The sequence below is a fragment of the Dermacentor andersoni genome, chromosome 9 (assembly GCF_023375885.2).
Source record: "Dermacentor andersoni chromosome 9, qqDerAnde1_hic_scaffold, whole genome shotgun sequence".
NCBI classification, from domain to species: Eukaryota; Metazoa; Arthropoda; class Arachnida; order Ixodida; family Ixodidae; genus Dermacentor; species Dermacentor andersoni.
The window spans coordinates 140,808,099-140,835,962 of NC_092822.1; the positions used below are offsets into that span (position 1 = coordinate 140,808,099).

A 27,864-nucleotide genomic window follows, 5' to 3' on the forward strand; every position below is an offset into this window, starting at 1 on the left:
CTTTAGAAGCCCTGCATCGAGCGAACCGCACGTTCGACTCCGAAAAAATACAAAGAATCGAGGCAGCTCAACTTGGCGCTCCGTCGACGAGCCAAGATGGCCGACTTCTTCCGGGGAGCCGCCAAGATGGCCGACGTAGTCCGGGAGGCCATGAAGATGGCCGACTTCTTCCGAGGAGCCGCCAAGATGGCCGACGTCTTCCGGGAGGCCGCCCAGATGAGAGACATTTTCCGCGAGGCTTCTCCGGGACCCGCAATGAAGCACAGGATGCGAAGAAAGACCCTAATGTCGACCGTAGTCCATGCGATCGGTGTGGCAGCACGAAACATATTGCAATGTACAGGAATTGTCCAGCAAGAAATCGACGATGCAACGCCTGCCACACGTTGGGCCATTTTGCTTCGGTATGCCGAAAAGCCCGTACTGTTCAGCATGTCTCTTCTGCAGAGACACTGTCGTCGTCAACTTCTGCAGGGCAGCCGTCCGCGTCTGTCTTGATGGTAAGCACTTTGGAAACTAAAAAGGATTTACAAGTCCCGGTCGTAGTTAACGGCGCCGCCATGCTGCTGCTCGTGGACACAGGAGCGTCTGTCTCATTGATGACGGCCGAAGATTGTAGAAAGCACTTTGGTCGACAGCACAGACTGTCAAAAACAGCAGTGGACTTGAGGAATTTCTCCAAGCAACGCATCGACATTCAAGGCCTTTTCCAAGCCACTGTCCAGTTTCTTCAGAGGTCATGCTCAGTCACGTTCCACGTAACGTCTACAGGAACATCACTGTTAGGTCTTGACGCCATCCAGCGCTTGGGGATACAAATCGACGGTACGTCGCTGACATGCTGCCTGGTTTCGCTTCCTCCAGTACAGAGCCCCACAGGTGTGCCTCCGGGTTTTGATCCCCTCTTCAGTGGCGAGTTGGGACTCGTCAAAAACTTCGTGCACCGAATACATCGGCGGCAAGGTATGAAACCAGTATCTTCAAAGTTGCGCAGACTACCCCTGGCTCTCCGTGACCAGGTTACAAATGAACTGCAACGTCTCGAGGACTGCGACGTCATCGAGCGCGTCGAGGCTTCTGAGTGGGTGTCTCCACTCGTTGTGGTGTGCAAAAAGGATGGAGCCACCTTTCTTGGTGTACTCATATCACTAACGTCATATCATCGGCAAACAGATCTCTAGGATTTCTGAAATGTCACCTATGACATGCACCAAAGCTCGAGTATGCATCTCTAATCTGGCAGCCACATCAAACTTATCTAGCTAATGCTCTTAAAGCCTTGCAGAATTGCGCTGTCAGATTCATCCATCATGTCTACTCATTTAATTCTAGCGTAACTGCATCAAAACTTCAATCCGAACTTTTGAACCTCACCACTCGTCGTATTGCTAGCCTTTGCCCTTTCATAAGGTATTTCACAGTTCGCTAAATCCTCCCCATACATAATCTTATTGTCATGCATATCCCTCCACACTTCATATCCTTTTCATACTGCTGGCCACTAACCAGAACAGCTACGTTTACAGGCTAATTTTTTCCCCTGAACAGCTATAGACTGGAACGGCCTTCCTCACAACGTTGCTACCATCACCTGCCCCTCGACGTTCGCAAGTACCGCGACATTTCATATGCAAGACTTGTGATTGTCCTTGATATGTTACCCCACCCTTTTATTTCCTTAACCCTTTGAGGGTCGATTTTTTTTGCCATATGCGACCGCCCAGGGTAGATTTTTTGCAGGGACTTATTTCGAAAAAAAAATTGCTGTAATTTTTCTAGGGTGACCATAAAGTGAGAAAAAAATATTTCGCGATGTTATATATGCACTCTTCATTCATGAATAACAACAATAAAAAAAGGAAATAAACTTATCAGAATTAAAAATTTGATGCATTTTTATGCACATAGTTCAAGGCTTTGAAAATCCGCACACGAGAATAATTCACAAGCCTCAAATGTTCCTGCTCTTACACTAATATGTACGTCCATAGTGTAATCGAACTGCGTAGGTGTGCACACTCGAGAAAACTGTTTAGTTGTGTGCCCCTCAAGAAAAGCAACACATGTGATGAACTTCCGCTAATCTTGATCTTATCGGCAACCAGCTTAGGCAATTAGTTTTTGCAAGTGCTAAAAAAAAAAAACGAAATGCATGCTTGGCAGCATCCTTCCTATCCACACCCATGTGAGCACTAAACGAGCGAGAAACAAGCGGTCGCCCTTTGAGCGATTAGGAATGAGATAGCCATCAGTTTCACACGCGCAAAAAGCCGAAACCGCCTGCGAAACAAAATCCAAACGGCTGCGAGAGGTAGTATATAGACGCGTGGGAGCAAACTAGCACTAAAACAAACCATGCAACGAAAACTGAGAGAGGGAGGCGCGCGAGGAAAATTCCCTGTATCCCCACATAGTGGCAATACTTGACAGAAAAATAATTCAGATGAAGTGCAGAATAAAAAGATAGCGCAAAAATAAAAGTTTCCCGATAGAAATATCTCGTGCAAAAGAAAACTTGAAGGCAAAAATGGCACAGTCTAAAAAACAATTTTTTAATAGCACCCTCACTAACTTTCTGAAGAGCTCACCACGAAAGTTCTGGCTGTTTTTTAAGGAAACGAATGAAGGAATTGAACAGATTGTAGAAGGAACGGAAGTAATTACGAAAAAGTCTGATATCGCTGACAGATTCAATCAATATTTTCAGTCAGTGTTTTGTGCGGACCAGGATGACAACAAAGAATATGAATCTGCTCCTACATTACCACTTCAAGCAGATAATATTAATATTAACTGAGAAGGCATATTTGATCAGCTGCTCCTTCTGGACACGAAAAAGTCATGTGGGCCTGACGGTATACCGAATGAATTTCTGCGACGATTTGCAAAGTGGTTGTCATACTATTACCTAGTAATTATTTTTCATAAGTCTTTAAAATGCCACTCGCTACCTCAAGATTGGCGTAGACCAATTGTGGTCCCAATTTTTAAAGGCGGCTATAGAACAATGTTGAGCAATTATAGGCCTGTGTCTCTCGCATCGGTGTGTTGTAAAATATTTGAGCATATAGTGGCAAAATACATCAGACAATTTTTGGTACAAAATGACTTATTATGTCCGTTTCAGCATGGATTCCGCAGTGGCCTTTCAACTGTAAAGCAGTTGATCGAAATCATTCATCATTTCTGTGTTGCTATAGATGCCTGTGTACAAGTCGATGTTTTATGGATAGAATTTGTGAAGGCTTTTTGATGACAAAGTTTAACACCGTAAACTGCTTTTCAAGCTTCGCAATGTCAGTCTTAGGATATTTTCGATTGGTAGGAGCGTATTGAAATGATCGCCAACAAGCAGTCAGAGTGGCAGATACTATGTCGGGAAATCGGGAGGGTACTCGGGCGTGCCGCAGGGTTCTGTACTAGGGCCACTACTTTTTCTGCTATACATTGATATCTCAGCGGTTGTCTAATCACCTGTAAAAATTAAGCTTTTCACAGATGATTGCCTAATTGATTGTCTGGTAACATGCAGGGAAGATAAATTTAAACTCAACCAGTGCCTTCAAAACTTAAGCTCGTGGTGTCGAAAATGGGGTATGGAAATTAATTTAAAAAAAAAAAACACACACATAACAAAAAGAAAGGAAGTGATCTCGTTCACATATAATATTGCTGATAATATAGTGGTAAAAGTATGTAGTTTCAAATATTTGGGTATAACCATAACAGATAAATTGAACTGGCGTCCTCATGTTGAAAATATTTGTCAATCAACATATCAGATGTTGTGCTACCTGCAAAGAAAATTGCGCCAGGCGACGAAAGAAGTCAAGTTGATTGCATACAAGACATTTATCCGTCTGAGCCTAGAATACGCTGGTGCTGTTTGGAGCCCCATCAAAAGGTTTCAAACATAAACTAGAACGAATTCAAAGAATGTCAGTTCGCTTTATCTGCTCTAAATATTGACGACGTGACTTGGTAACTGAAATGTTAAAAATATGTAACTTGGAACCACTGGAATCAAGAAGGCAGAAGCAGCGATTGAAATTGCTTTTTCAAATACTACACGCAGATGTGAAAATAAACAAGGATGATTATCTAACACTCTTTCACAAATGGTTACCACGAACAACACGCAGTACATTCGTGCAACCAATAATAGCTCGAACAGACTTATTCCGCTTTTCTTTCTTTCTTGGTGCTATTAAAATGTGGAATGAATTACCGAATGACGTAATAAAAAAAATGTTATGAGTGATTTTGAGGTTGGTCTTGAAAAGTATTTCGCTCGAACTGTATAGTTTATTATTTGTTCCTTGCATGTAGCTGTGTTTTTTTTTTCTACAGATGTTCTATGTGTTACAAATGTTCTCCTATAAGTGACCTTCAATGTTTGTTCTATGTACAATTCAATTACTGACCCTCCCTGTAACGACCCTCAAGTGAGGGTTAACAGTATGACTAAATAAATAAACAAAAGAAAAAGTTAGGAGATTGGCGCACTTTTTATACATACAGACGATGCCGTAAATATACGGCATCGACCATTTTCGGACGTGTTTGCGTCGCCGTATATTTACGTCATTGACTGTCAAAGGGTTAAAGACCCCGAAAGGTGTCCTTTAGGAAATAAAACAAAACGAAACAGAACATCACCTAGTATGAAGCGAAATTTTGAGTTTACCTTTTTGTGGGGATAAGCAATCAGATGCCTTTGAGAAATCTTGGAGTAAAGGTTCTAGTACTTGTTTATCTGTGGTCATGGATATAGCATCAGGCTGGGTTACCATAGACCATCACAAACTGCTTTGAGATGGAGACAGAATTTATTTTATTTTATTTCATAATACAGTAAGCCTGGAATGAAAACTGACCCTTGCAACCTTTCACACCCGAACTCTTTTGAGTGAGGCTAACTAAGCAGGACTCTTTGAGGAACTATCAGGCATTGTTTGGGATAACATTGGCCTTAGTGAGGTTAGAACTGGTGAGGCTTATATAGTGCCGACTAATGGCCACGTCCTCTGCTGTAGAGTTCTCCCAGGTAGGAAGCAATGCTGGGTAGGATTCCTGATACATAAAGACATAGCAGGCAACATTAAAGGATTCTACAGCATTAATGAGAGGGTAGCAGTAGTCGTAATCAAACTTAATAAAAGGTATATATTAAAGGTGGTGCAAGCCTATGCTCCAACCTCCAGTCCCGATGATGACGTAGTAGATCAGTTTGATGAAGACGTGGAATTAGCCATGAGAAAAGTGTAAACTTAGTATACTATAGCAATGGGCAACTTCAATGCAAAAGTGGGGGAAAAGGCAGGCTGGTAAACAAGCAATTGGCAACTACAGCGTCGATTCTAGGAATGCTAGAGGAGAGATGCTGATAGAATTGGCAGAAAGGAATAAGCTGAGAATAATGAACACCTTTTTCAGGAAGTGTAGCAATAGAAAGTGGACTTGCAGAAGCCCTTATGGTGAAACAAGAAATGGAATTGATTTCATATTTTCTGCCGGTCCCAGCATAATGCAGGATGTAGAAGTGTTAGGTAGATTTAAGTGCAGGGATCATAGGTTAGTCAGGGCTAAGAGTAACCTGAATTTGAAGAGAGAAAGAGTAAAATTGGTCAAGAATAAACAAGGTAATCTAGATGCAGTAAATATAAAGGTGGACCAATTCAAGCTGGTACTTGCAAACAAATATGCAGCCTTAGAACAGCGAGATGTTAGAGGACATAGAGGTAATGATTGAAACCGTAACTAGGTTGGCTTCAGTTGCAGCAATAGAAGTGGGAGGCAATGCGCCAAGGGAACCAGTAGATAAGCTCTCTCAAGCAACGAAGGACCTAAATAAAGAAATGCAAAGAATGAAACAGTCCAACTCAAAAGATCAGATGGAATTCATGGAATTGTCAAAACTTATCAACAAGGAGAAAATAAAGGGTATTCAAAATTATGACATAAGAAAGACTGAGGAAGCAGTAATAAATGGACGCAGCATGAAATCAGTGAGAAGAAAACTTGGCATAGGACAAGCCAAGATGTATGCACTGAAAGATAAGCAGGGTAATATCATCAGCAATCTCGGAAGATATAGTAAAAGCAGCAGAAGAATTCTTTACTGACCTGTACAACACCCAGAGCAGCCAGGATACCTACATTGAAAGTGGTAATGAACAGATTACAGAGGTTCCTTCCATAAGTTGCGATGAAGTTAGAAGGGCCTTAGAATACATGAAACGAGGAACTGCGGCAGGAGAAGATGGAATAACAGTCGATTTAATCAAAGATGGAGGAGATATCATGCTTTAAAAGCTTGCGGCCCTTTATATGAAGTGGTTCACGACCTCAAGGTTCGCAGAGAACTGGAAGAATGCTAACATTATACTAATCCATAAAAAGGGAGACGTTAAAGAATTGAAAAATTTTAGGCCCATTAGCTTGCTTCCAGTATTGTATAAAATATTCACCAAGATAATTTTCAATAAGATAAGGGCAACACTTCAGTCAACCAAGGGAACAGGCTGGCTTCAGGAAGGGATACTGTACAGTGGATCACATCCGTGTAATCAATCAGGTAATCGAGAAATCTGCAGAGTACTATCAGCCTCTCGACATGGCTTTCATAGATTACGAAAAGGCATTTGATTCAGTAGAGATACCAGCATTCATAGAGGCATTATGTAATCAAGGAGCACAGGAGGCTTACATAAATATCTTGGAAAATATCTACAAAGATTCTACAGCTACACTAATTCTCCACAAGAAAAGTAGGAAGATACCTATAAAGAAGGGGGTCAGACAAGGAGACACAATCTCTCCAATGCTATTCACTGCATGCTTGGAAGAAGTATTCAAGCTAATAAATTGGGACGGCTTAGGAGTAAAGATTAACGGCGAATATCTTGGCAACCTTTGGTTCGCAGGTGACATTGTCCTGTTCAGTAACACTGAGGACGAGTTAACAAATGATTGAGGATCTTAACAGAGAGAGTGTGATAGTGGGGTTGGAAGATTAATATCCAGAAAACAGATAATTATCAATAGCCTGGCAAGGGAACAAGAGTTCAGGATTGCCAGTTAGCCTCTAGAGTATGCGAAGGAATATGTTTACCTAAGACAATTACTCACAGGGGACCCTGATCATAAGAAGGAAATTTACAGAAGAATAAAATTGGGTTGGAATGCATATGGCCGACATACTCAGATCCTTACTGGAAGCTTTCCATTATCACTAAAAAGAAAGGTGTACAATCGGTGCATTCTACCAGTGCTAACATATGGGGCAGAAACTTGGAGACTGGCAAAGAAGCTCGAAAGCGACTTAAGACTGCTCAACGAGTGATGGAACAAAGAATGGTCGGCATAACGTTAAGAGACCAGAGGAGAGCGGTGTGTATCAGAGAGCAGATGGGCATAGCCGATATTCTACTTGACATTAAGAGAAAGAAATGGAGCTGGGCAGGTCATGTAATGCGTAGGTTAGATAACCGGTGTGCCATTAGAGTTACAGAATGGGCGCCAAGAGAAGGGAAACGCAATCGAGGACAGCAAAAGACTACGTGGGGTGATGAAGTTAAGAAATTCGCAGGCACAAGTTGGAATAGTTTGGCGCAGCACAGGGCTAATTGGAGATCGGAGGGAGAGGGCTTCGTCCTGCAGTGGACTTAAAATAGGTTGACGATCTGCAGAAGCGTACGCATTTTGCTGGTTGGTTCATGATTGCTAGCAGAAAACAGCACTAAACAACAGGACGAAGAGAAGGACACAGACCACAGTGCTGACTAACAGCCAAGTGTCTTTATTCTTTCAGTCAGCATATATATATATATATATATATATATATATATATATATATATATACAAAGAAAAATCGCGAAGGAAAAACAAAACACAAAAGGCCTTAAACACAAACAAGCTTTAAAAAAAAAGCAATTGGCAGCTGCTCACTCTGAGAATCATTCACGGCAAATGGTTGCCCCATATGTGCACCAGGTTGTACATAATCTCGAAAAGGTTATCAGCACAGCAGGCGTTAGGTTGTTCACTGCCAGAAGGTAGCCTGTGCCACCAAGTCATTCAGGTGACTGACAACAAAAGAAGTTGCATAAAGCAGCGCAGGCAGAGGTTTGTTGTGGACTGTTGTGAATGTGTGGTTTATAAGATTCCTCTTTCATGCAAGCATTTCTATATCAATCAAACGGGGCGTACATCAATGACTGCATGCACGAGCACTCAAAGTTCAAGAACAAGCTAGAGACAGTCAATTGTCACTGCATTGCAATAACTGTGGCTGCAAGCCGTCTTTTAAAATGCCACTCACCAGGCCCCATTGTAAATTTTGGTTAAATGCTGGAAGTTGTTACATGTCCTCCAGGGAGCGTTCTGCCACAAAAAAATTTGCCGAGATAGAAATATTTAGAAAATATATAGAAATAATAGCCGAGATAGAAATATTTTAGTGCCACGAACCCATGATTTCAGCAGGCGGGCTCCACTGCTTGGCGAGACTTCCCTCTCCACTTGCCCTGTCTAGCCTTCGCAAGCGAACATTCTCCCATGCTGGACCTCGAGGATTGCGTGACATATATGTCGCTTCTTTCTTTTTCTCCTTTTTTTTTCTTGGCGAATCGCACTTCCGTTGGTTTATCTGCTGGCTGCGTTGCGCGCGAACTGTTATCGTTTCACACAGCAGACGATTTTGCGCGCTGTGCACGAGGACACGTGACTAGCGGTATAATTCAGTGCTACATGAATACTGAGGCAGAACAAGCAGATTGCAGAGCATGATCACGCGCTGGAACATGGTAAAAAATGGCATAGTTTCGATACTTGCGCACGTGACTGCATGACCGTGGGAACAAGCAGACGAAACGGAAGTACATTCCTCTTGCTTCGGTGTGAGGTAAAACAAAAAAACACGCAGACATTACGTTTGTGTGTTTTATTATTTCTCTAAACCTCAATTCGTCAATTCAAGCAACAGATCACACTAATAACAGATGTTGCCTTGAATAATTCTGGAAGTCACGTGTCACCACGAGCTACGTCACACTGCGGGCATGATTACGTAGGCGCAGGAGCCCGACTACATCACTGTCCCTCTCCGGGCGGATTCGCCGTGAGTGAAGAGGGAAACGGCGTTCAATTGAAATTTCATGCCTTTCCGCAGCGCGTAACGATGTAATTCTTTGCAAACATGATCGTTGGAGTGCATTGTATGCTATGCGCTTGTCAGCTCAAAATGGCCAGACCTGGTGAGGGGCCCTTTAAAATGTGACCTATGTCAAAATACTGCGATAACCGTGCACATCTTATTTCCGAAGCCTTTCACATTCATAACAGCGGCGAAGCATGTGTAAGCCTCCCCTCCATTTCTCTCCTTCCGAAAGAGATAGCCTTCCTATCTCATTGATTGCAATTTATTGCCCCAGTGTATGCTGAATTTCTCTTCCTTTTGTGTTTTTTTTTTCTGCATGATAGCGGTAGGGTATATATATGCTGACTGAAAGAATAAGGACACTTGGTCCCTCTCTTCGTCCTGTTGTTCAGCACTGTTTTCTGCTCACAAGGTTGTTGATGAGACAGAACCAGGCTACCACAAAACACACAAGATAGTAGGAGTATATTCTATCACCAAACCACACACTGGGAATATCAAAGTTACCATGGTGAGCTACGAATGACAATACTGCCAGCAATCAATAGATTAAAAAAATTATTTGCTTCCGATATATGTATAGAGAATAAAAATATACAGGGAGATACAATACACAGCATACCTTGCACAAGTTTACAAACATTATGATCATTAAAAAAAAATTCTTATGCGCATGCACAAATCGTTGCATTGGGAGAACAGTATTTTGCTCCAAGTATGTGGTTATGTGTTGACTATAGTCTTGTTTTCTGTCATGATGTTGTCAAATTAACTTATAGCAACGAAGGCTCACTGGCATGTACAAATGGGCAAGCTGTAAAATTGATGCTTGGTAATTTCCTGGTGGTGCAGTGCCTTAGCTACTTTTTTTGACAAAAACAAGAAAACGTGTGAGCAACAAATGGGAGTTTTAAGTCCTGTTCATGGGTACTGCATGCTTACAGCTTTACAGTTGCTGGCTTTAAAAGCAAAGCTGGTGCTCCTTTTTATATTGGTGTAGTCTAGCACAAGACCCCTTGTTGCTTTCTCAAAGTGTGGTGCCAGAAAAGCATTTTTTCTTCTCGCAGGATCTGAAACCAAGCAATATTGCGGTGAATGAGGACTGTGAATTGAAGGTATGTGACAAGCAGGTGCTTCTTGGAAAGGCAACTGCTGCATGCATCTTGGCATTTGTTGACCTATGGCTCTGTTCTAAGCAGGGGCTTACTTTTCCCTTGTGGAATGTGGGACACTGTAAATGTTTGCTTTAATTATAGAGAAATAATATGGGGGTGGCCTTGTTTGGTGGCCCTCACTGCGGGCTTCTAAAGAAAACTCTTGCCTGCACCATTCAAGATGGGACCTGTGATGTGCCAAGCTTAAACCGAGGATCACACACTCCAATAAAATAGGATTTACACATTTATTGACTCTCATAGCTGAGAGAAAGTGCTCCTTCTTGCCCTCGCTCTGTGATGGCTGGAATCACAGTGTACTCCTGCACTGTGTCAGCAAATGTTTCACAGCTCAACCTAGCTGCCGACAAACCACAAGGGGCGTGAGTGCGCCATCGATCAAGCAGGCGTTGTATGGCATGGCTGGCGCACGGTTCTTTGCACACATTTGACTGGCACCTCACTGCTGCTTTCGAGAAAAAAACGACTTCAATTAAAAAAAGATGTTAGTCTGTGCCTTTAAATTTACCTTTATTTATGCATTACCTGCTCAACAGTGGTATTCACAAAAAATTTGACTGGGAGCACCACTAGATGTTTTGGTGAATTATCCTGCCGGCTCTGTAGTTTTCCTCTTATTGTACGTGTTGGCAAATTTTTGTCACTGCAAAAATTGTCTCCTTTGTTTAAGCAAGCTCTTATTTTTCATCTGCATAGAGCTGCCACTCAAGAACACACATTGTCGAAGTTGTTTTGCAATTAGATATTGTGTAGGGGCTGCGCACGATGACACTCGACAAACCAATTAAGAGGAAGCTTTAGCTTCGGCCCAACTCCAACGCGGCCTATTCATATACCGTATTTACACGATTGTAAGTCGACCACATTTTTAAAATTTGAAAATCTGAAGGGGGGGGTTGACTTACAATTGAAACCAAAACATGGCACCGCCAAAAAAGCGAGACCAACAGGAGCTACAACGTAGTTACAATTTTATGTTTGCTCTATGGCCCCACCCGTAGCTTTTTGCTATCCCGCGTGTTTGTTTGCTTTTCGGAAGAGTTTTTCAACATTTTTGAGAGTTTTACTATAGCGCTTAGAATATACTGGCTAGTGTGCCGTCCGCGGCCTCCTGAGTGGCACCGGATGCAATGAATGCCGGCGGCTGCCGCTAGGAGCGCTGGAGTGCAAATGGGTGCCGCGGCACCATCCGGTCTTCATAGCCCGCCATGTTTCCACAGCATCGGCAAGCGGGCTGCTGGGCTTTTTGTTTTTATTAAGCCGTAGCATGAGCACAGTTCAAATGTGGGCAGCTGATTACTGATTAGGGTTTGTTTTGATTACAACAGGCTTTAGCGCTTGTCGCTTGCTTGAAAAGCTTGTGCTAGCTCAGCTCAGCTTCGAACGGGGAACCTCATGTGTTTCTATGCCGGCGAAGAGAAAACGTAATATTGCTACGGAATAGTATTACCGATGACAAAGAGGCGAGCAGTGAGAAGACGACGACGACGATTGGAGGCTAGCGCGGGCTGTTGCCTCTTGGCCAAGTGCGGCGTATTACGTTGTAAATATACTTGTATATAGCTTTTCATCTGCATCTTCTTACGTAACATATCCGGTGGAGGTGGACTTTCCCTGTACGTCGTCACGGAGCTTCTCAGTGGACGGTACGTCGAGCCTAGCTTCATGGCTCCCGGCGATGACAACTCGACTCAGCCGCCTCCCACACCTGCTGCCACTTCGACAACCTACATCACTCTCCCTGCTCCTCGTGATCCTGGCGTATTCTCGGGCAAAGATGGGGAAGACGTCGAGGACTGGATCAGCCTGTACGAACACGTCAGCCGCAATAACCGGTGCTCGCCAACGTAGTCTTTTACCTCAGTGGCACACCTCGAGTTTGGTTTCGGACGCACGAAGAGGAGCTCACCAGTTGGGATTCGCTCAAGCAAAAGCTCAGAGACTTGTTCGGCAACCCCTACGGTCACAAACTTGCCGCGCAGAAGGCGCTTTCCGGTCGTATGCAGACGTCAACAGAGCCCTATGTCACGTACATTCAGGACGTCTTGGCTCTGTGCCGCAAAGTTGATGCACACATGACTGAGTCAGACAAGGTATCCCACATCCTCAAAGGCATTGCCGATGACGCCTTCAACTTGCTCGTATTCAACAACGTCGCGACGGTGGATGCAGTTATTAAGGAGTGCCGCCGCCTGGAACTCGCCAAAAGCCGACGTATCGACCAACAGTTTCCCCATTTGCCCAACACCCCAGCGACATCTTCCTGTGCTGACGCTCCTCGTCCCAACAACACTGGCGATATTACCAAGATCGTCCGGCATGAGATTGAGGCCGCCTATCCGGCTGCCTTCGACTCCAGCCCCAACAACGCACCTGCAGTCATGGTTTCCCTGATCCAGGCAGTTGTCCGCCAGGAGTTCAAAAACATGGGCCTTCACACCATCTGCTCGGCCCATCGCCCTGATACCCATCCGGCTTCTTCGATTCCGCCCCATCCTGCATCTTCTTACCCACCACGTTTCCGCAACCCAGCTGAATGGCGCACTGCTGACGACAAGCCCATTTGTTTTCACTGCCGTCACATCGGGCACATTTCTCGGCACTGTCGAAGTCGCTGGACTTCGCCGACCCGGTCTGCTTATACTGCCTACTCTCGCCCCTCAGGTGGCCCTTCTCGTCCCTATGCCGCACGCTCCAATAATGCCGCCACTGACTCTCCTGCACCGAACCGCCCCTATTCTCGTTCACCTTCGCCCCAACGACGACAATCTCTCTCTCCCCAGCCCCGTCGCTCCTTTTCGCCGACTCCCTTCGGATGCCGCTTCCAGCCGGAAAACTAGATGATGCAGCACCTCGAGGTGACGCTGCATTGCTCCCTACGCCGCTAAATCCTCCACTGACATTGGCCACTCATCTGAACCTTCTTGACGTGCAAGTCGACGGTGTTCCTGTATCTGCTCTTATAGACACTGGGACGCATTTGTCGGTAATGAGCGCGGGCTTTCGTACCCGCCTGAAAAAAATAATCACGCCCGCCACGACGCATGTTGTCCATGTTGCCGATGGCGGAACAGCCCCTGTAATTGGTATGTGTGCCGCCCGTGTCTCCTTCGCCGACCGCTCCACAATTGTGCTATTCACAGTCATCGCCCACTGTCCCCACGACATCATCCTCGGCTTAGACTTCCTCTCCGCACATTCTGCTCTCATTGATTGTTCCGCCAGTACTCTCCGCCTTGACCTGCCCGTTCTGGATTCCGCTGAACCACACCCCAGTCGCCTCAGTTCCGTCGACTTCGTTCGCTTACAACCTACGGCACTGACTTACGTTGACCTAGTGTCATCCCCACCAGTGCCCGACGGTCACTATATCGTGGCTCCTATGCAAGACGTCCTCCTTACACACGGGATCACGGTACCTCATACCGTTTTATCTATTACGGCTAATTGCGTCTGCCTGCCAGTGGTCAATTTTGGCTTGACACGACACAAGTGCTGCCACGCGGGATGTCTCTGGCCCAGCTTTGCTCATTCGAGGATCACTCAATAGCATCTATCGAGGTAGACGACAATTCAGCCGATCCTCCTCTACCATCTCAGTCGACAACTTGTACCATCGCCGACTTACAGAAAATGATTGCGCCCGACATGCCGTCCGAGCACGCTCGTGAGCTCTACTGCGTTCTGTTTTCCTACAACGATATTTTTTACTTTAACGATTGTCCTTTGGCCCAAACTACATCTGTTAAACATCGCATTAATACCGGCGATGCCCCTCCTATTCCTCGCCGCCCGTATCGAGTGTCACCGGCTGAGCGTCAAGTTATTCACCCAGAAGTTCGCAAAATGCTTGCTAAGAACATCATAGAACCGTCATGTAGTCCATGGGCGTCACCTATTGTACTGGTAAAAAGGAAGGATGCCTCATGGCACTTTTGCATGGATTATCGGCACCTTAACAAGGTTACCAAAAAGGACGTGTATCCCCTACCTCGGATTGATGACGCCCTTGACTGCCTCCATGGTGCTCGCTACTTCTCCTCTATTGACCTCCACTCCGGCTACTGGCAGATTGCCGTGGACGATCTCGACCGCAAGAAGACTGCTTTTGTAACTCCGGATGGTCTTTATCAATTCAAAGTGATGCCGTTCGGTCTGTGTAACGCTCCTGCCACTTTTGAACGCATGATGGACTCCCTTCTTCGTAGTTTCAAATGGTCCACATGCCTGTGCTACTTGGACGACGTCATAGTATTCTCCCCAATGTTCGCTACGCACCTCGAGCGCCTCTCAGCAGTCCTGGACGTTTTTCGTCGCGCCGGTCTGCAACTGAACGCATCGAAGTGCCAATTCGGCCGTCGCCAGATTACCGTCCTTGGGCATCTCGACGCGAACGGAGTGCAACCGGACCCAGGCAAGATCCATGCTGTTACGCACTTCCTTGTTCCGAAGTGTGTCAAGGATGTGCGCAGCTTCATCGGCCTTTGTTCCTACTTCCGCCGTTTCGTGAAAGATTTCGCGGCCATAGCACGACCACTAACCGAGCTTTTGAAAAAAGACGCCCCTTTCCAGTGGGGCGATAACGAGGCCTCTGCATTCTCGCATCTAATCGACGTTCTCACAACGCCTCCCGTTCTGGCCCATTTCGATCCTTCTGCGCCTACCGAAGTCCATACTGATGCCAGCGGTCACGGAATTGGCGCGGTACTGGCACAACGCCAGCGCGGCAACGACCGTGTTATCGCTTATGCCAGCAGGCTCCTCTCACCCGCGGAGCGCAACTATTCCATCACTGAGCATGAGTGTCTGGCCCTAGTTTGGGCAGTTGCGGTTCCGCCCATACTTATATGGCCGACCCTTTTTCGTTGTCACAGACCATCACATGCTTTGCTGGTTATGCTTACTGAAAGATCCTACAGGAAGACTTGGTCGCTGGGCGTTACGCCTCCAAGAATATTCATATACTGTCACCTACAAATCTGGCCGACTACACAAGGACGCTGACTGCCTGTCTCGTTACCCGGTAGACGAGCCTGACGACGCCGACAGTAGTACCGCCAACGGCATTTTCTCTATGTCTCCCTTCGCTAACATCGCCGATGAGCAGTACCGAGACCTACCGCTGCGAACACTCATCGAGCGTCTGCGCTCTACACTTACCGACACGTCTGTTCGCCGCTATGTTCTTCAGGGCGGCATTTTGTACCGAAGGAACTTCCTCCCTGATGGCCCTGATCTTCTTCTTGTCGTGCCAAAACATCTACTACAGACTGTGCTCTTTGAGATGCATGACGCACCTACTGCAGGACATCTTGGTGTAACCCACACGTACGACCGCGTCCGCCGCCGCTTCTATTGGCCTGGTCTCGCTCGCTCCGTCCGACGCTATGTTGCTGCCTGTGATACCTGCCAGCGTCGGAAAACACCTCAGGTGCTACCTGCCGGTCATCTCCAGCCGATCACTGTCCCTGTGGAACCGTTCTTTCGTGTTGGATTAGACCTCCTCGGTCCCTTTCCCACGTCATCCTCTGGGAACAAATGGGTAGCCGTCGCAACTGATTACGCCACCCGATACGCTATCACGCGGGCTCTCCGTACCAGTTGCGCCACTGACATCGCGGACTTTCTTTTGCGTGACATTATCTTACTTCATGGCGCCCCGCGACAGCTGCTCACTGACCGGGGTCGCAACTTCCTCTCGAAAGTTATTGCCGACATTGTACGTTCCTGCTCCACTCAACAGAAGCTGACTACCTCATACCATCCTCAAACCAATGGCCTGACAAAGCGGTTAAACCGTACTCTTACCGATATGCTGTCCAAGTACGTTTCCATGGACCACCACGACTGGGACATTGGCCTTCCTTACGTCACATTTGCTTATAATTCTTCCCGGCACGACACCGCCGGATTTTCTCCCTTTTATCTACTCTACGGTCGCGAACCGACCTTGCCCCTTGACATGGCACTTCCTCCTGCTTCGATCTCAACAAGCGAGTATGCGCGCGACGCTATCGCCCTCGCCGACCATGCACGCCAGCTTGCCCGTGCTCGACTGACGGACTCGCAAACCACTCAGCAGCGTCAGTACAACGCCCGCCACCCTGACGTACAGTTTTCGCCTGGTGCGCTCATGCTCTTGTGGTCGCCCTCTCGTCACGTCGGGCTTTCACAAAAGCTCCTTTCGCTATACACAGGGCCCTACCGCGTGCTGCGCCAGGTGACGCCTGTGACGTACGAAATTGCTCCTGTGAGCTCAACCTCGTCATCTACTCTGGCATCTAGTGATGTCGTGCACGTCAGCAGGCTCGAGACCTACTACACTGCTTCCGAGTCCGGCCTTTAGTCGCTCCGGGCCGGCGCTTTTGCCGCCGGGGGTAGTGCTACGAGATAGTATTTCCAATGACGAAAAGCCGAGCAGTAAGAAGGCGACGACGACGATTGGAAGCTAGCGCGGGCTGTTGCCTCTTGGCCAACTGCGGCGTATTGCCTTGTAAATATACTTGTATATAGCTTTTCGTCTGCATCTTCTTACGTAACAATATTTAAGGCAGAAGCCTTAGATCTCCATGTTTCAAGGTCGTGTTGTGAGGTACAGAATATATCACATGATCCAAGGAAGGCCAGAAGCAAACCAAAAGCATGTCCAGCCGAGATGATTAATGATTAGCAAATTTAATTATTGATAGCGATCGGATTAAGGTGAATTAGGTTGAATCGGGGATTAAGGTGGATTAGAGCGGATGAAGGAGGATTAGCGTGGATTACAGTAGGCTTTACGAGGTGTTTGCCTTCGTGTCTCTTAGGCGATAGGTAAGGACACTTGTTTTTTATTCTAGCGATGATGGCAGCGTAATTTTTTTAAGGGTAAGCTTTAGGTTGCATTTCTTTATTCTAATAAACCAACAGAATTTTAAGGTTACGGTACTGTTCTATTAATGTATACCGTAACCGATCATTTCAAAAGAAGACCGCTGTAACCGATCTTCTTTTGAAATGACTCGAATTTCGCTGTTCTTTCTTTTTATTTTATTTGCTGTTGTTTCTGCCTATTCATCTTATACTGTTTTCCTCATCGGTATGAATGTTTTTGATTGTTTGTAAACCATGTAACTATCCCCTCATCATGCCGATTGGGCCCCGAGGGTATGATAATGAGCAAATAAATTAGCCTGTAAAATGAACTGTGGTGTTCCTTGTACTATACATTCTTTATACCAGGTAAATACGTGCAGACATCTTTTTATTTCTGATATCGTGAACAAAAATAGGAAACATCTTTTATTTGAGCGTAACAAAGATTTTATTCAAGCGTAACAACAGTCAAACGCAGGCACAATTAAGACAGCACTAGATATGAGATAATGCACACATACGTGGAGAAGATAGATTTAGCGGCAGGGACGCAGTTTAAGGAGCTTCTGCCGTTGCTTTAGCGCTTCCGTCTCTTTGTTGATGCCTTTTACAAAAACCCAAACCTCAAGAAAACATAGAACTTTACAACTGCTGTCAAAGCTGGTTTTTTATGCTCTGGGCACCCTAGTTGCGGAAGTGCCAGTGTCTGGAGCTGACTTCAAAAATCAGCTAGACTCGCTACATGTAACTTGTTTTTGCTAAAGAACACAGTAAAAGCATCTTCCATGGCCTTCATAGTGGTTGACAAGGTCTGACTAAGATAGACAAGGCCTCCATTGTCAAAATGGTTATAGTGCAATATGAAGCAGCGCTGGCGCTAGCTTCAGCTTTACTTAGGCAAAGGAATTAAGCCTGCACACTGTGGTCAAGAATTTTTGACAGTGATCTTTCATGCAACATACATAACCTGCAGTATAGTAGTTCAAAGCACTACTGCTAATTTTTTTTTCTTTTTCCTGGCACTCACGAGGTGCATGCTTAGGATACTCAGGAAATAGTGCTACGGAACAGTATTTGCAATGACGAAGAGGCGAGCAGTGAGAAGACGACGACAAAAAGCTATATACAAGTATATTTACAAGGGAATACGCCGCACTTGGCCAAGAGGTGACAGGCCAGGGTAGCCTCCAATCGTCGTCGTCGTCGTCTTCTCACTGCTCGCCTCTTCGTCATTGCAAATACTGTTCCGTAGCAATATCGTTGGTATGGCATAGTGTTATAGGCGTCTTTTATCACGGGGAATCTCGTGGACAACACCGTTAATTCACGGTGATAGAGGACGCACACTGGACTAAGCTGTTTTCTAAATGTTTTTCACAATCACAGCAGTTGGTGCCAGCCTTCTGTCCGTTCTCCAGGTCATTCTTGCCCATTCTGCTACCGCTTCGTATCAGATGGTGGAGTGAACAAGGATACACACCCTCTGTTTGAGCGGTAGCCGCTTCTACACAATGGCACAAAGCAGGTCCTTTCCTTGCACTCTCTCTTTAGCATCGTCATTTTTTCACTGCCAGCGCATAGTTCTCGTAATGACAAGCACACAAACACAGCAGCTACACACTCACTCTTTGACAACACCAAGAACAAACACGCAATGCTGTAATAAGACAGAAAACGCAAACATAGAAACCGACGCAACCGCTGTGAAACTGATGTGCGAAGCAGACGAAACGCGCACTCTGGACCCACCCGTATAGCAGCGACCTCTGTCGGCCACCGTGGGCATTCATTGCAGGCGGCGCCATGCTTCTCCATTGAAAAGAGCGGGTGCACAGCACACTAGCCAGTATATTCTAGGCACTATAGTTTTACAGTGCACACAACACTCCTGCGAGGGTGTCGATAGTTGATGGAAGCGCCGCTGTTCCATATGCGGCGGCACCAGGCCCCGCGTACTCTCAAGTTCAAGAAATGGCCACAGAGGGTGAAAAAATCGACCGCGCGCCGCTGCTAACAAAACCAGCATAGTAGCATCACTTCGGGATGCTTACGTTAGTTTCAACATTTTCCGCTAGAGGCGCCGTAATAAGCGTAATTTTATCTTACAAACTTTCTGTTCCAATTACCGAAGCATTTTTATTACATAAAAAAGATGGCGAAATTATCATTGCTAATTAGATATTGTGCTCTTTGTAAGTAAGTTGTTTCTTTGCCAGTATAGACGCAAATAGCGTTCAGCATCATTGATCTTTCACGTGACCTCTCGCCTGGATTTAAAATTTTTACCGGCATTTTCGAGTGCATGGTGGCACGGATTCATTCGTTCGTGCACTCAGACTGGTTGCTTCTTTTTTGCTAAAACTAGTTTATTGTGCTTCGATGTCTCGCGTTATTTAACCTGGGGTGAAGTGACGTGTTTGCAAGTGGACACGTAGGCCCGAAAGTTGGGTATCGGTTGTGAGCCATTCGGAACACGTCTGCATCAAAACGGGAGCTGGATTCTGCTGCGTCTGACAACGGCAATAACGGTGAGTCGTTTAACACCGCTGCTTGAATCGTTATATAATATCCGTCTCATTAACTTACAGGCGGGGAGAAGTTAGCGAACTAGATCCTGCATTACATGTGGGCATTCAGGATCTCAGTCGCTGCTTCCTAAATAAACCTTTACTTGTGAGGCTGTCATTATACTAACACTATCAGGAAAGAAAGAGCGACATCGGAACGTGCGTCTCATTTTTAATCTTATTGTAGTCGTGGCCATAGGTGACTGGGTAGCCTTAACAATATACATATAAAACTTTTTTTCGAGTCCGCCGCTACTTCTTTCGTCCACGAAACAGAATAATCCTTTGGTAAAATGAAGTGAACGTACAGAATTTAATGTATTAAACAGTTGCAAGCGTGATAATTCACTCATATTTCGTATTTGTTGGTTCCAAATGTTCTTGCTTGTTCAGTTTGGTTTACTGTAGGGCATTTATTTTTGCAGTAGTGAAGCGGTGCATCACGTTCGTGCAGAAAAATGATGCATCAGTTCTAATAGATTCATGACTTTCATGCATTTGCTTGTGGAACCAGCAGTGCGATCTCTTCTAGTGTATAAATAAATGAATGCACAAATGTTCTCATTTGTGATCTTAATAATACTTAAGCTGTTGACATGCATTGTAGTCAGGCAGACGTCAATTTTATGGACAATAGCAATATTTATTTAACATGCTGCTTAAGCACTCTAGAACAGACAATGTTCATTTGCATGTGTTCTGTAGTCGCAAACCATTACAATATATACGTTGCATCTTTTTGCATTTTATATTGCAAAATTGTGCTTTTTCAATTTTTGATTCAGTCAGAATTTCTGTTCCAGACATGCAGTAACGAGGACGGCACCAGTATAAAGCAACACACTCCACACACTAAACGGAAGTGCTGCCTGCTACAACAAGGCCATTGTGTGGACATTGGCTGCTACTACAAGGTAAACAACATATGGTTCAGAAATAAATATGCTTGATATATTCTGTATTGGCTTGCTGTTTGCAGCAAATATGAATGTTTGTTCATATTTATGGTTCAGTATAATTGGTTCGAACATAAAAGAAAACACACATGAGTTTGGCTAATCTGTGCTGTATCTCATGTGTCACCGTTCTGCCCCAACAGAGTCTATGCCAAGCACATCTTGGTCATCACAGGAGCTCCTATGTACACCAACAGGAAGGGGCTGGAGCTGAATTTGCAGGGCTTTTACACCACGAACAAAGAAGCGCATGCAGAAGAATTTGGATGAGATATCAAGTCTGCAGAGGACTATGTCAAGACTGAAAAGAGCTTCAGTCACGATTCCACCAGCACGGACATTTGGCTGAGTCATCCAGGTAACTCAGAAAGGACTTTCTAGAAATTCATCGTCTTCAGATGCACGTGCAACTTCTGATCAAGCACGGACGACGCTGGCCAAAAGTGTTCCGTCAGTTTGCCCTTAATCAGCTTCCTGGCCATGTCAATTCCATTTGTGCCAAGTGTAATTTTTCTTCTATAAATGCAAGCTTTTTCATTGTCCATTCTCGTTCGAGATCATTCATCCTCATTCAAACTTAAAGGTCAACCGATTCTTCGCTGATACTTAATACCAGTCACTGTCTAGTAGCCTAACATATCTGTAGCAGTATATGCAGCATCAACATGTGTCTTGCATTAACCTACGCACCGTGGCCTATGCACCATTTTACTTTTCTTGATGTTTTTAGCATTCAATGCTTGCAGAGCAGAGTGGCTTCTCTCTTGAATGCAAGCGTTCTCATTTTCCATATTCCTAGTCTCCTTGATGATTGCTCATCTTTTTCGATAGCCTGGATCTTTGTGCAAGCTACACTGAAGTGATTGCAGAATGTGGTTTTGCTGCCCCACTTCGTTGTGGTAGCCGTGTTACGTTTCTCAGATGTGGGGGCCTGGTCAGTTTCATTGGTAAGTAGTCTCTCGAGGTAAGCATTTGCTCCTGCAGTCCGAACAGCGTCATTGACTCCCAGTGTACACATACTGTAACTGGTGCTTCCAGTTCATTTCTTTCTGCTGCAGCCATGGGCAAATTGTGCTTGTGGCCTACCTCGGCCATGATTTGCTCAAAACAGAGGCCAGCATATGTGCACACATGGTTCAAAGTGTATGAAGTTGATAGCTGTATGGGTGGAAAGGCCCACAAAAATGGCTGCCGAAGGTGATGCCCAAGAAAGCGACTTGTCCATATTGAGAAAAAGTGGGACACCAAGTGTGAGCCACACATTAGCGGCCCTCGAAAGAAAATAAATGTGCAGGTTGGAAAGGAGTTAACACCAAAATGCTGGGTAGTCCATGTCTCTGCGTTGGTTGCGGCAGCAGATGCCTGCGTCACCTGATTGCTTTGCAATGGAAGTTGCTCATCTTCAACGGCAACTGTCGGTTCAAACAGATGCGACGCTCTGTCCAATCTGTTTGTACCGCTGGTTGTCGCTCGTTACCAGACCACCACATGCGACGAAGGCAAGCGTTATGGCTGTAAGTAGGCGGCTGAATGTATCCTATGTGAATGCTCACTGTTGCCATATGGGTCGTCATCATCATCATCAGCCTTGTTACGCCCACTGCAGGGCAAAGGCCTCTCCCATACTTCTCCAACAACCCCGGTCATGTACTAATTGTGGCCATGTCGTCCCTGCAAACTTCTTAATCTCATCCGCCCACCTAACTTTCTGCCGCCCCCTGCTACGCTTCCCTTCCCTTGGAATCCAGTCTGTAACCCTTAATGAACATCGGTTATCTTCCCTCCTAATTACATCTCCAGCCCATGCCCATTTCTTTTTCTTGATTTCAACTAAGACATTAACTCGCGTTTGTTCCCTCACCCAATCTGCTCTTTTCTTATCCCTTAACGTTACACCCATCATTCTTCTTTCCATAGCTCATTGCGTCGTCCTCAATTTAAGTAGAACCCTTTTCGTAAGCCTCCAGGTTTCTGCCGCATAGGTGAGTACTGGTAAGACACAACTATTATACACTTTTCTCTTGAGGTATAATGGCAACCTGCTGTTCATGGTCTAAGAATGCCTGCCAAACGCACCCCAGCCCATTCTTATTCTTCTGATTATTTCCGTCTCATGATCCGGATTCGCCGTCACTACCTGCCCTAAGTAGATGTATTCCCTTACCACTTCCAGTGCCTCGCTACCTACTGTAAATTGCTGTTCTCTTCCGAGACTGTTAAACGTTACTTTAGTTTTCTGCAGATTAATTTTTAGACCCACTCTTCTGCTTTGCATCTCGAGGTCAGTGAGCATGCATTGCAATTGGTCCCCTGAGTTACTAAGCAAGGCAATATCATCAGCGAATCGCAAGTTACTAAGGTATTCTCCATTAACTCTTATCCCCAATTCTTCCCAATCCAGGTCTCTGAATACCTCCTGTAAACACGTTGTGAATAGCATTGGAGAGATCGTATCTCCCTGCCTGACGCCTTTCTTTATTGGGATTTTGTTGCTTTCTTTATGGAGGACTACGGTGGCTGTGAAGCCGCTATAGATATCTTTCACTATTTTTACATACGGTTCGTCTACACCCTGATTCCGTAATGCCTTCATGAGTGCTGAGGTTTCGACAGAATCAAACGCTTTCTCGTAATCAATGAAAGCTATATATAAAGGTTGGTTATATTCCGCACATTTCTGTGATAGTGTGATATGGTCTATTGTTGAGTATCCTTTACGGAATCCTGCCTGGTCCTTTGCTTGACAGAAGTCTAAGGTGTTCCTGATTCTATTTGCGATTACCTTAGTAAATAGTTTGTAGGCAACTTACAGTAACTGATCGGTCTATAATTTTTCAAGTCCTTGTCGTCCCCTTTCTTATGGATGAGGATTATGTTAGCATTCTTCCAAGATTCCGGTACGCTCGAGGTCTTGAGGCATTGCATATACAGGGTTACCAAGTTACTAAGATATTCTCCATTAACTCTTATCCCCAATTCTCCCCAATCCAGGTCTCTGAATACCTCCTGTAAACACGCAGTGAATAGCATTGGAGAGATTGTATTTGCCTGATGCCTGCCCTGCATATCTCTATCGTATCTGCCCTGCCTGACGCCCTTCTTTATTAGTATTTTGTTGCTTTCATTATGGAGGACTATGGTCACTGTGGAGCCGCTATAGATATCTTTCAGCATTTTTACAAACAGCTCGTCTACACCTTGATTCCGTAATGCCTGCGTGACTGCTGAGGTTTCGACTGAATCAAACTTTCGTGATCAATGAAAGCTATATATAAGGATTGGCTATATTCCGCACATTTCTCTATCACTTGATTGATAGCGTGAATATGGTCTATTGTTGAATAGCCTTTATGAAATCCTGCCTGGTCCTTTGGTTGACAGAAGTCTAAGGTGTTCCTGATTCTATTTGCGATTACCTTAGTAAATACTTTGTAGGCAACGGACAGTAAGCTGATTGGTCTAATTTTGCAAGTCTTTGGCGTCCCCTTTCTTATGGATTAAGATTATGTTGGTGTTCTTCCAAGATTCCGGTACGCTTGAGGTCCTGAGGCATTGCGTATAAAGGATGGCCAGTTTTTCTAGAACAATCTGCCCACCATCCTTCAAGAAATCTGCTGTTACCTGATCCTCCCCAGCTGCCTTCCCCCTTTGCATAGCTCCCAAGGCTTTCTTTACTTCTTCCGGCATTGTGGATTTTCAGATTCGTCTAGAATATTCTCTTCCATTATCGTCGTGGGTGCCACTGGTACTGTATAAATCTCTATAGAACTCCTCAGCCACTTGAACTATCTTATCCATATTAGTAATGATATTGCCGGCTTTGTTTCTTAATACATACATTTGATTCTTGCCAATTCCTAGTTCCTTCTTCACTGCTTTTAGGCTTCCTCCGTTCCTGAGAGCATGTTCAATTCTATCCATATTATACTTCCTTATGTCAGCTGTCTTAGCTTGTTGATTCACTTCGAAAGTTCTGCCATTTCTATTCTAGCTGTAGGGTTAGAGGCTTTCATACATTGGCGTTTCTTGATCAGATCTTTCGTCGTCTACGATAGTTTACTGGTATCCTTCCTATCGGAGTTACCACCGACTTCTATTGCCTACTCTTTAATGATGCCCACAAGATTGTCGTTCATTGCTTCAACACTAAGGTCCTCTTCCTGAGTTAAAGCTGAATACCTGTTCTGTAGCTTGATCTGGAATTCCTCTATTTTCCCTCTTACCGCTAACTCATTGATCGGCTTCTTATGTACCTGTTTCTTCCGTTCCCTCCTCAGGTCTAGGCTAATTTGAGTTTTTACCATCCTATGGTCACTGCAGCGCACCTTGCCGAGCACTTGCACATCTTGTATGATGCCAAGGTTAGCGCAGAGTATAAAGTCTATTTCATTTCTAGTCTCGCTGTTCGGGCTCCTCCACGTCCACTTTCGGCTATCCTGCTTGCGGAAGAAGGTATTCATTATCCGCATATTATTATGTTCCGCATACTCTACTAATAACTCTCCCCTCCTATTCCTAGTGCTGTGCCATATACCCCCACTGACTTGTCTCAAGCTTGCTTCTTGCCTACCTTGGCATTGAAGTCGCCCATCAGTATAGTGTATTTTGTTTTCACTCTACCTATCGCCGATTCCACGTCTTCATAGAAGCTTTAGACTTCCTGGTCATCATGACTGGATGTAGGGGTGTAGACCTGTACAACCTTCATTTTGTACCTCTTATTAAGTTTGACAACAAGACCTGCCACCCTGTCGTTAATGCTATAGAATTCCTGTATGTTATCAGCTATATTCTTATTAATCAGGAATCCGACTCCTAATCCTCGTCTCTCTTCTAAGCCCCGGTAGCACAGGACGTGCCCGCTTTTTAGCACTGTATATGCTTCTTTTGGCCGCCTAACTTCACTGAGCCCTATTATATCCGATTTACTGCCCTCTAATTCCTCCAATAGCACTGCTAGACTCGGCTTACTAGATAACATTCTAGCGTTAAACGTTGCCAGGTTCAGATTCCAATGGCGGCCTGTCCGGATCCAGAGATTCTTAGCACCCTCTGCAGCGTCGCAGGTCTGACCGCCGCCGTGGTCAGTTGCTTCGCAGCTGCTGGGGACTGAGGGCCGGGGTTTGATTGTTGTGTTCATATAGGAGGTTGTGGCCAAGTACTGCACCCGGGTGGCCAATCCTGCTCTGGTGAGGGAGTGCGTAACCGGTTCTGGTCACCGAGATCAGGCCGCACTCCAGGCCTTGTTTATGCAATTTTATCAACACGCAGATTTTTGTTTTAATCCGGTGGAAAATTGCAGTGTTCCGGGATTCAAACCACAATCCCCTTGCACGCGAGGCGGATGCTCTACCTCTACGCCACCGCTGCACCTATGGTTCGTAGCCAATGTATAATGTATTGTCTGAACCACATGCGGTAATTGATTGCTGTTTAATTTTGCTGGTATCTCACTTGGTTACGGTCGCTGTGTTATGTTTTTCGAATATGGCGGCTTGGTCAGTTGCATTGGGAAGCAGTCTCTCGAAGTAAGAATTTGCTCCTGCAGTCTGCGCAGCGACATAGACTCCCAATATACACACACCGTGATTCGTGCTCCCCGTTCTTCCTTTCGTGCTGCAGCCATGGGCAAATTGTGCCTGTGGCCTTTCTCGGCTGCGATTAAGCACGAATGGAGACCAGCTTACATGCGCACATGGTCCGATGTGTAGGAAGTTGATAGCCACATGGGTGGAAAAGCCCGCAAAAGTGGCTGATGAAGGTGATGCCCACGAAAGCGACTTGTTCATATTGAGACAATGTGGGACACCAAGTGTGAGCCACACATTAGTGGCCTCCAAAAGAAAAGAAACTTGCAGATTGGAAAGGAGTCAATGCTAAAATTTCGGGTTGTCCATATCGTGTAGGCGTCGGCAGCAGATGCCTGCGTCACCCGATTGCTTCGCACTGAAAGTTGCTAATCTTTAACGGTGACTGTCGCTGCAAACAGTTGGGACACTCTGTTCAATCTGTTTCTGCTGCTGGTTGTCGCTTGTTACCAGACAACCACATGCGACGAAGGCAAGCACTATGCCTGTAGGTAGGCGGCTGAATGTACCGTAAGAGACCCGTGTATGTGAATGCACACTGTTACCATATGGTTCGTAGCCAATGTATAATGTATTGTCTGAACACTATGCAGTGATTGATTGCAGTTATCTCATTTGGTTACGGTCGCCGTGTTATGCTTCTCCGATGTGGCAGCCTGGTCATTTGCATTGGAAAGCAGTCTCTCCAAGTAAGCATTTGCTCCTGCAGTCTGCACAACGACACAGACTCCCAATTTACAGACACTGTGATTCGTGGTCTCCGTTCAACCTTTCTTGCTGCAGCCATGAGCAAATTGTGCCTGTGGCCTTTCTCGGCTGCGATTAAGCACGAACGATGACGAGCATACGTGCTTACATGGTCCGACGTGTATGAAGTTGATAGCCATATGGGTGGAAAGGCCCGCAAAAGTGGCTGATGAAGGGGATGCCCACGAAAGCGACTTGTCCATATTGAGACAATGTGGGTCACCAAGTGTGAGCCACACAAAGAAAAGAAACGTGCAGGTTGGAAAGGAGTGAACGCTAAAATTCCGGGTAGTCGATGTCGCTGTGTTGGCTGCGGCAGCAGATGCCCGCATCACCCGATAGCGTTGCGATTCAAGTTGCTCATCTTACAGTGACTGCCGCTGCAAACAGGTGGGACACTGTCCAATCTGTTTGCGCCGCTGGTTGTTGCTCGTTACCAGACCGCCATGTGCAGCGACGACGGTGGGCCGTTTACGAGCTCGCGTCAATCATTCCAGCGTATCTCGACATGCAAATTTTATTTCTGCTATTGCACAAGAATGTACACTGTTTGTCTTCTGCCAATAAAGTCGCACATTTTGTTCACTCACTTGTGGTTTGTTTATATGGGCGTTAGTAGAGGCTCTTTGGTCTCCTGGCAATTATAACGCACCAGCTACGCGGCAGCCAAGGCATTGACGCATGCCATCTAGCTGCCAGGGCAAACACGGCGCGTACCAGCGTACGCTACCGGCAAAAAGCGGCCATATTGAATTTTCCTATAAAAAAAAAATTCCACTTCTGAGTTGAGCAGCGCCATCTGGTGTCCACCTACGT

At 45.5% G+C, this 27,864-nt stretch overlaps 1 protein-coding gene and 1 long non-coding RNA gene across 8 annotated transcripts in view; both read left to right on the forward strand.

The window, feature by feature from the left end:
• p38b (p38b MAP kinase) overlaps positions 1 to 27,864 on the forward strand; it is a 457,389-nt gene that overhangs the window by 172,701 nt on the left and 256,824 nt on the right. For all 7 annotated transcript variants that reach the window (XM_050177284.3, XM_055070036.2, XM_050177282.3 and 4 more), the window contains one exon: positions 10,228 to 10,275. In XM_050177284.3, the coding sequence (XP_050033241.1) occupies positions 10,228 to 10,275 (48 nt within the window). The remainder of the gene's footprint in view (positions 1 to 10,227; positions 10,276 to 27,864) is intronic.
• LOC129384504 (uncharacterized) lies at positions 18,198 to 21,081 on the forward strand. Its single transcript, XR_008612221.1, has 3 exons — positions 18,198 to 19,718; positions 20,561 to 20,671; positions 20,857 to 21,081. It is a non-coding gene; the product is annotated as an uncharacterized lncRNA (long non-coding RNA).